This window comes from Solanum verrucosum, unplaced genomic scaffold (assembly GCF_900185275.1).
Source record: "Solanum verrucosum unplaced genomic scaffold, falcon-dt-bn FXZP01000277.1, whole genome shotgun sequence".
In the NCBI taxonomy this organism is placed as follows: Eukaryota; Viridiplantae; Streptophyta; class Magnoliopsida; order Solanales; family Solanaceae; genus Solanum; species Solanum verrucosum.
Genome location: NW_026019945.1, coordinates 584,558 through 594,114, shown reverse-complemented (window position 1 = coordinate 594,114; position 9,557 = coordinate 584,558). Strand labels below are relative to the sequence as shown.

Here is a 9,557-nt window from a genome sequence, read left to right as displayed (position 1 = left end):
CATTCCATACACAAATTGTGGATAAAATCAATATTGAAAAATAGGCAAAAGTTTGAAAGAGGACCAAAAGTGCAGCAATATTATAAATATGAGGGACTATTACTACTACATATGAAAATTCAAAGATAACTTTGAGTCTTAACCCAAAAATAAAGGACAATTTTGGATTTTTTCTCATTAAATCATACACAAAAAAGTATCACGTTTTAATGAGTTTTCTATCTGAACTATTGAGTTTCATTTTTTTCTATATGAACTATTTTATCAAAACATACGTACATTAGGGAATTAATATAATAATTCATCAGTCCACTTTGACTTGTACGCTATATTGTAAATTATTGTATTCTCGTTTATCTTTTTCCATGATCCGACCGTTGGGGTTTCCACCAATGGAGAACAGAAAAAGTGACCGTTGCAAAACTCAGTTTAAATATCTGGTTATCCCTTCTATTTCGGATATCAAAAGCTATCACAATCTACTCTTAAGCTAACTGCAATTTCGTCTAAAGCTCACTAATCTCTTTTTAAGCTTTCTTAATTCATCTTATTGCTAGTATTTCTGTTTAGCTGTTCTTTCATTTCAGTGTTTCATTAATGGCAGAATCAAAGGATTGTCATGTTATCGTTGAAATTCCGGTTGATGAAGAGCATCAGCTTAAACTTTCTTCAGCCATTACTACCATAACTGCAATTCAAAACCATCCATTAATGGAAATCTCAAAAAGTCCAGGGCATCTCTTGCTTCTCAAGCTTTGGCAAAGAGAAGAGGATCTCTCTGGCCGTAGAATTGCGGCCAAAGAGACACGAATGGACAGTATTAGGAGAGAAATATTTCAGATCTGTTGTTTTTTCTTTATATTTCATGCTCTGTTTTTTATGATTCTGTTCACCTCTGTTTCTGAGGACCACCTTGATGGTAATGTTGTGTGTCAAAAATGGTGGATTCCTTCGATTCTATCAGTTTGTACTTCGTTTTGTATTGTGTTTTTGGTGCAGGTGAAACTTTACAGGTTTTGGAAGGTGTCGAGGCAATTGCAGAGGGAGAGAGGGGATGGTAGAGCACTGACAAGGTGCATTTCGGAGTTGAGGATGAAAGGGGCGAGTTTTGATCTGTCGAAAGAGCCACAGATTGGGAAGAAGATGAAGAGCTCTAGTGTGGAGATCAAATGGAAGCCATTAACTTGGTTATCTCAGTATGCTGTAACTATTTGTCTCATTTGTTTTACAGGATTGCTCTTCCCTGCTTCCAAGCTCGTCCTTTGCGCTTGATCTTTTTCGTCTTCAATCTCTGTTCATACACAAATCAGCAAATTTGGAATCTGGAAAGAGTCGTTCTTGCAGACATCAAAGTCGAGGCATTCGTACATGAATAGAAATGGTAAATGATTATTCTCAGATTGATTAAAGTTTACCTTCTTCAGTAACCAATTTGTGATCTCATTTCTATTTCACCTTTTTCAGGGAATACACAGTCTCAAACCTGATGTTTCCCACATAGAGCCGACTGGCCGGAAAAAGAACCCAAAAGCAACAGGAGAAGATCTGGCACCTTAATTTAACAACAGCAGAAGGAAGTTGCCCGCCAGCAGAGAAAAAAGGACAGTCCAGTGCACAGAACATTCAATATTCAGGAAGGGATCTGGAAAAGGAACAGGGGAACCCGTGTGGCACCACAGCTCAAGCATCACATGAAAACTTTACCGTTGCTCCAAGATCCTTTCAAGGTGCTAGCCAGTGAAGCTACACACAATTTCTTTACACCTCCATATCAATCATGCTGCAATGACATCATTATTGGAAACTTGCTCACCATTTTCTTGCGGTGTCTCGACTCAGCTATCAGGCTCACTGCTCTGCCCACTGCATGAGCAAAAGCGCAGAGATCTAGAGTTTCAACAGCCAGCACTTTTGAAGTTTGCAGATTTGGGCAATACAGCTATTTTTAATAATGCTGAAACACTGCCCATGTTCTAACATCTCTTTCAGAATTTTTCAAAAATGACATGTAATAAATGTTACAAAATCAATGTAAACAATTTGTTCATCTGAAAATTTTGCGTTCTTCTTCATAGATTATACAAAGATTTTTTTCAGGCCTTTTTTTTTAATTATAAAGTAACCTTTCAGGGCTATGCACTCTCAAAGCCAAATATGCGAAACACACCTACATAGAAAAGAAGAAGGAAAATATTAGGCCTTGTAACTCGTAAAGAGAAGGAAGAGTCGAGTTCTTTCTTAGGTCAGAAAGGCACCTTCATCAGCCTGGTATTTGTTCTTATCATCCCCAGCAAAGGCAAGCAAGTTCTGTTTTGGATTCCATTCCACACTGTTCATGGCAGCACGACATGGAATCTGGTGAACTGACCGTCCAGTTTGGACATTAGCCTGTCGAAAATAATGGCCAAGTTATTGAAAGGTTAAAGAGATTTTCTATGTAGAAGAGAGTATAATGGCTAAGTTATTGAAAGGTTAGAGAGATTTTCTACGTAGAAGAAGAAAGAGTAGGTTCTCAACAACATACAATATCAATAAACAAATCTTCACTAGCAGAGGCAATGTAGTCTCCTGTGTGATTGAAACTTATTGTCCGAACTGGCCACCTGAGTAGCAAGAAAAAAAAATTAAAAATCAGACACCTGTCCCAGGAAACTCGTATAAATTATAAGATGGACGAAAACATACTTGAGAACTTACTCAAGTTTTGTAAATGTTCGAAGACATAGCATCTCCTTGATGCTCCAGAGGCTGACCAGTGAATCAGCACTTCCAACAGCAAAATATCTTGTGTAATATTGAATCAAAATAAGGTATAATTAGTTCAGATGAAAACCCCCACTCATGGTCTGAGAGCACCTATGAGTGGTCCTTCAACAAAACTCATAATGACATCATAGAATGAGCCCTATGCATGGTCCTTTGACATCATAGTGCCACAAGGTACTAGCTACTTGGAACTACCGCCAAAGAATTTTCCCATTACTAGAAAGGAATGTCACATATTCTTGAGCTGTTTGAGACCTCTTTAAGTCTCATTTAAACCATAGCACAAAGGAAGCATACTTACAGCAAAATATCAAGCTCACCTTCCTAGTGGATCAATTGCAATGCAGTAACAACCAGCAGTGTGAGCATTAAGCGTGTTAACAGCTTGTAGAGATGGATAAGCTAAGACTTCCACAGTTCCTATATGACAAACACGAAAACTTTGACACTGAGAAAAGTTCATATTGGAAATTCAAGCCTTTTCTTACTGAATGCCAGCAAAACCAACTCACTAATTTGTACTCACCATTTCCTGTTGTAAGAAAGAACATATCGCCACCTGTGTTCCATGCAATCTCATTTACCTGATGAGGCAAAAGTGTAACAATGGGAACTTGGGGGAGTTCAAAAGTGTTAACAGTATGGAACTCATCACGCTGAATGCCCGAGTAGGAATATGACTCAATGCATTGAGCAACTAATTACTTTTTTTTAACAGGTAAACTCTTTGCAACTAATTCCAGAAACAAGAGGCTGGTTACATGCATGGTCAAGAATACGGATGAAACGAATAGATATGAAGAGCTTTAGCAAATTAGAGTTAAAGACTTGTCCTGAGAAGCAGAAGCATTCACCCATACTTCAAGAGCATCTCTAAGTTTAAGAGGAAATGGTTATTTACTCATACCACAAGAAAATCAAGTTCGGAGAGAAATACATGCATCACACATGATTTTTCTGCATTAACAAGTAATTGTCTCTACACCCTTGGAGGGGAAGAAAAGATCAAGCCCAAGAGGAAGAACTGATGTTCTGTGATTTCAAGTCCTTTTTCAGAATGTCCAACAGATCCCTACTTCGACTATTAGTTACACACAGCAAATAAAGGTCAAAACTTGCAGCAACACATCTGAGAAACTTGATTCACATTGAAACACTTGCAACACAAAAGCAAGGGCCAGCAGTAAGAGAAAGAGACGGACCAAATGCAGTAGGCTTAAACCCAGTACAGCACAAGTCAAGTTTACATAACTTTTGATAACCTACTATATGGGCTTATGAATCACCGTAAACTTAGCTGGGGAAGCGACTACCTCATAATTAAATTTGCGCTTATGAATAGGCTTAAACTTGCGAACATCCAATATTGTTAGCTCATCATCCTGCACCATAAAATAACTGAATAAGAATATGCACCGAATTAATTTCCATGATAGGCAGATAGTAGGGAACTCCACAGAATATCACCAATAAAACTCACCATCATAAATATGAATGATAGAAAATACATGCAATAGAAAGAGATGAAGCTAAGATACATATCTGTTTTGTGTCTGCACTCATTTTGACTACATACATATCTATAAGCAGCTAAGATAATAGAAGATAGAAGTGCTGATTTTAGGAACTAATAAATGATAGAAATAATGAGTACCCTGTTCCCAACAGCTATATGTGTCCCATCAGGCTTGTAAGTGATATTGATATTTTCCCCACTGAGTTCAACTTGCTGTGAGCATTTCCCACCTGCCAATTGGAGACCAAATGTTTTAGCATCTGCAACACCCTGACCAATAATAAAAAAATAGGAATATCTTTAACTTCCTGGCAATTGACATGAAACTAGGCTGTGAAAGTGTACGTAGAGTTTTTTATTAGTAGTTATAAAGAAGAAAGTGCATGTTGAGTTACTTGACTCATACCCACCCCCAATTCCAACCCCCCGGGTTCCACTTTACATGACATGTTTCTAAGCAGTCAAATAACCTTTTCTTTGACCAAAAATATTTTCATATTAAAAGGTGTAATTTATAGTATTCTTTTTTCCAGTTTCTAACTATATAAGATTGTTCTAGACATTAGAAACTGATGTTAGAATTGAGACCGGAAATTTTAACAGGTTTGACCCACTTACTCTAGACCGCTCCAATTATTTTCGAAACAGGAGTAATATTGTTCTTGGAATGATTACTTTATGGGAATAAATATAGTGGAAGTCCTCAAGTAACCAATAGACATTGGCTCTTATAGCATTACATTCTTTAAATTCCAACTCATTATTTCATACAGTACTTTGGCAGCTTATTGCTGGTGCAAAATAACTTAAACTTACTACGGGCATCCCATAATCGAACTGTCTTGTCACCAGATGCTGTAGCTATCAATTCTGCATGTTTTGGATCCCAACATAACTGGTCCACACTGTCGGTGTGACCCTTTAATTCAACATCTTTTACCTTTCCCTGCAAAAGAGCTATCAGAGACTTGGAGTGTATCCAGACATAAGTGGTTTCATACTCCACCTCTCAAGAATGAGAAAAGACTAGAATATTGAAAACATAGATAGGGCGCAATCATTTTAGGGTAGTCTTATGGTGGCAAGCTATTAATGGTCCAGGTTTTTGCAAGCAAAGCCAAAATATACTACATTCTTCATGCAAGTTCCAAAGTTGAGGAACTTGGGATCTGTGACTATGAAACAAGATAAAAGTACATTTATAGCGTTGATACAGAGCAACAAAAGCAAAATATCCTTCAATCTTCATGCAAATTCCAAAGTTGAGGAACTTAGGATTTGCGACTATGAAACAAGATAAAAGTACGCTTATAGTCTTGATACAGAGAAATGACACATGATATAGAGTTATGGAGCACTCGATCCACTAACAAAGTAAAAATTTATCTGGTCCTGCAAAGACACTTCAGAAACCCCCCCCCCCCCCCCCCCAAATCCTCTTGTGAAGAACAAGCCTCCCATTTGCAAGTGGCCATGACAAATCCATCTTTTTTTTCTATGACCAAGTTAAAGATTTAATTGATAATAACAAGGCCATCTTGGTCATATAAATGGAGTATACCACAAAAGGAGAAACCTATAAAATATGGTTCTCCAAAAGACACCTCAATCCTCTATACAAACTGAAATTACACCAAAAGAAAATAAGGGATCGGAGACTACTCCTCAATTGAGCAAAGCTAACTCTCCAGTTCTCCATCCTTTCAAAAGCTCTCCTATTTCTCTCTTTCCAAATGACCCACACTACTGCAAGAGTAGTAACATTCCACACCTTGTGTCTTCTTATCCTAACTCCACTCTTCCAACTGAACATCAACTCTTTCACGGACCTTGGGATTGCCCAAGAAATATCAAACCATCTAAGATATCCTACCATAACCTCGAGATGTTTTGCAATGTAGCAAAATATGATCGATGTCCTCTCCTGCCTCCTTACACATGAAACACCAGCTTATGCACACCACCTTTCATTCCCTAAGATTCTCCACCGTCAATATCACCCCTCTAGTAGCTAACCACAAGAAGAAATCACCTTCTTCAGCACCTTAGGTGTCCATACCGAGTCATACGGAAAACTAACTTCCACCCTAGCCAGAAGCTTTCCATAGGACTTAATAGAGAAAACTTTTTTATTCCCCAACTCCCAACTCAAAGCATCAGGTCTATCTACTGGCTTGCATTGCTTATGGAGTAAAACTAGAAATCTTTGAAGCTCGGTCACCTCCCAATTTTGGAAATCCCAGAAGGTCCCACCTCCCTTGTACCCCCCTAATTTGCTGAACAGACAGCTCCATTTGGCCAGAGACCCTATACAACACCGAGAAATCATTCTTTAACACCAAATCTCTACACCACTTTTGACCCCAAAAACTAGTCTCCTCCCATCCCCAACCTTAAAGAAAATGTTTTTATTAAAGGCTTCCCACCCCTTCATTATATTCCTCTACATGCGACACTCGGAAGGTAACCACATTTGTTCTCCATCCCCCTTCCATAACTCCATATTTGTCCGCTCTCACCCCTCCCATAAAGCTTCTTCCTCCATCTCGAATCTCCAAAGCCATTTATCCAAGAGGACTTTGTTAAAAACCTTCAAGTCTTTAGCCCCAAGTCCTCCCCACTGTTTAGGAGATGTCACGGTCTCCCGTCCCACTAGGTGAAACTTCTTTGTCCCATCCGCCGCATCCCAAATGTTCCTTTGCTACCTTTCCAGCTTTTCTATCACTCCACCAGGTGCGTTGAACTGGGACATGCAATATTTCGCCATACTGTGTAATTCTGGAGCATTTCTGCATCTTTTTACCCATTCTCCCTTTTCTTCCAATTCAAACCTCTTTGTGTATCTATAACATTGAGTTCATATGACCTCCCACAAATGAGGTTACGCATACCTTACCCCTACCTTTGATAAGTAACAAAAAAAAACTTTTTTTTTAAACCTAACTGCAACAAGTATTACTATCATAGCTTCCTCAACTCATACCACATAGAACTAGACTTTGGTAGAGGCAACTAAAGCGAGAGACCAGCTTCTTAACTCTGGATCTCAGGTACCTAAGTTCATGCATATATCATAAAAATCTTGTTTTGCCTATTGTAAACGAATTTATCGAGTTTGTTTACTACACCCAGTTTCCCACTTCAGTAGAACCTTTAAAAAATCAGAAAAGGTAGGCAGGAAAAGGCAACAATAACAAAAAGCTATCCTTATTTCAGCATATAAACTTAACTGAAAACAAAAAAGACGAGCTCATGAAGCTTACATGACCATGAGGCTCAATTTGCCAAATACGAGCTGTTTGATCCACAGAACCTGAAGCTAATTTCGTGCCACTGCAGTTCCATGCCACCGAATGCACCTTTAATAAATAAAAAAAAAACATAGAAGATAAAGTATCACATAGTCAATTCATCTAATCAGAGTGTTCATAAAAAGGAAAAGCGAAGTTAGGGTTGTTGTTGTTAACAGTAAAATGAAGGAATGGTTTTAGAGAGACAAACCTTCTTCTTGTGTCCCTGGTACTCTCTGCTATGGAGGGTTTTGAAGGGTATTGTTTCCGCCATTACTCTGCTTGTTTGCTCCGTTTACTTCTCTGAATATTTTTCTTGTTTAGAAGACGAACAAAACGACACACAATGTTGTCGTTTCATGCCAACCCTGTTGAGAAAATTATAGACTAGTCCCTTAAGTTTGAGAATGGTCTAAAATTGTCCTTTATATTGTCGAAATTGAGCATTTTTTATATTAACAGCTGATGGTAGCTAGTAGTTATTTTTGTTGAAACTGGCTCGTGAGAAATAGGTGAGCCCTTTAAACTGAAAAAAAAAAACATCTAAACAGGATTTATCTATGTAAAAATTTGTCTCGATAATTTGCTTTAATTTAATACGAGTTACATGCTTCTCATAAATCAATTCCATCCGAGATAACATTGTTGTGTGTTGTAACAATGACAAAGAAAAGTGTTCAACTTTAATTAACACAAGGACTTCAATTATTTAGGTGTATAACATTTAAGATCCATTGATTTATCATAATTATAATTCATATATAATAAAAACAACATAAACAATTCATATATTATATATACAATGAATAATGAAATATTAAGGTGAAAATCAATCCTTCATATTATTTTCATCCAATAATTGTGAAGGAGCGTTAATTATATAAATATTTATCGTACATTTTTAAGTTGGTTAATGGTGATATTATTCAAAAATACTTGTGTGGCACTAACATGTGTTTTACTTTTCTAAAAATATAAATAACTATTTATTTTTTCACAAGTGTAAGTCAAGTGTTCTTCAAAATAATATTTTTATATTATTATTTATCTGGTCTATCGATTAAAAAATACATATGACAAAATATCAGTACCTTTCAAATAATTGTCAAAACTGTACAATTATGACTTTTGAGCAAGACAACATTTTCAATAATTTAAAATTTGATTCACAAGTTTGAACAAATAATACTTCTTATTTCCCAATTTTTCTGGGGATTAATTGATGTGATTGGGGATTAGATATAAAATTAAATAAGTAGCTTGCCCATCTATTCAAAAAAGCAATTTAAAGAAAATAAGATATATTAAAATAAAAAGGTTCAATCAACTTCCTAAATACGTGGAGAAAGTCCAATCTCATCTATTTAAAGAGTACTATTAGGGATAATTCTACTTTTATTCCCTCAATTATTGATAATTTTTGTCATGATTGAGTATATTTAATTTGTAATGAATTAAAAGCGCGTTCTTTAGATTATATTTGAGTAATAATGTAAAATTAACATGATACTTTGGCAATGAATGATTTAACACTCAATCATTCGTGAATATTTCAAAAGGCTCACAATTAAAAATGTCAAGTGCTTCATGAAATAAATCGAAATATGCATCGATTTACTCGAATATTATAATCATTAAAAAATTTAAAATTTCGTTACAGTGTTAGTTTCTTAAAGTTTAGCTAAGCTATAGACTATTTTGACAAAATTCAAAGGAATTGAAGTTAGTAAAAACTTTAAACTACTTAATAAATATACAAGTGTTAGTTAAAAAAAAAATCACTAATAAAAATTATAGCAAAATGATAAATATTTTTTTATTTTTAATCAGAAATCTCATATTTAACTTTTGAGTATAAAGCCATCTTTATTAGAGACTAGTTTATTTTATGTATGAATTTTCAATAAAAAATCAAATTTAATAAACACTAAATAAAAAAAATAAAAAAAGTAGATGTTAGGTCAAAAGTAAAAATTCCCAAAGGC

The 9,557-nt window shown here is 35.9% G+C and overlaps 2 protein-coding genes across 3 annotated transcripts in view; one reads left to right on the top strand and one right to left on the bottom strand.

The window, feature by feature from the left end:
• Positions 1 to 544: 544 nt before the first annotated feature.
• Positions 545 to 1,896, top strand: LOC125809242 (uncharacterized). The gene is made up of 2 exons (XM_049488905.1): positions 545 to 1,381; positions 1,465 to 1,896. The coding sequence occupies exon 1, from the start codon at positions 598 to 600 to the stop codon at positions 1,270 to 1,272; it is 675 nt and encodes a 224-aa protein (XP_049344862.1). The 5' UTR covers positions 545 to 597; the 3' UTR covers positions 1,273 to 1,381; positions 1,465 to 1,896.
• Positions 1,897 to 2,052: 156 nt separating this feature from the next.
• Positions 2,053 to 9,557, bottom strand: part of LOC125809205 (THO complex subunit 3) — a 152,162-nt gene continuing 144,657 nt past the window's right edge. For both annotated transcript variants that reach the window (XM_049488868.1, XM_049488875.1), the window contains exons 2-12: positions 7,784 to 7,852; positions 7,546 to 7,641; positions 5,099 to 5,228; positions 4,421 to 4,512; positions 4,080 to 4,148; positions 3,293 to 3,350; positions 3,087 to 3,186; positions 2,698 to 2,784; positions 2,525 to 2,603; positions 2,256 to 2,388; positions 2,053 to 2,167 (exon numbers count right to left, since the gene is read on the bottom strand). In XM_049488868.1, the coding sequence (XP_049344825.1) occupies positions 2,133 to 2,167; positions 2,256 to 2,388; positions 2,525 to 2,603; positions 2,698 to 2,784; positions 3,087 to 3,186; positions 3,293 to 3,350; positions 4,080 to 4,148; positions 4,421 to 4,512; positions 5,099 to 5,228; positions 7,546 to 7,641; positions 7,784 to 7,846 (942 nt within the window). In that variant the 5' untranslated portion in view covers positions 7,847 to 7,852 and the 3' untranslated portion in view covers positions 2,053 to 2,132. The remainder of the gene's footprint in view (positions 2,168 to 2,255; positions 2,389 to 2,524; positions 2,604 to 2,697; positions 2,785 to 3,086; positions 3,187 to 3,292; positions 3,351 to 4,079; positions 4,149 to 4,420; positions 4,513 to 5,098; positions 5,229 to 7,545; positions 7,642 to 7,783; positions 7,853 to 9,557) is intronic.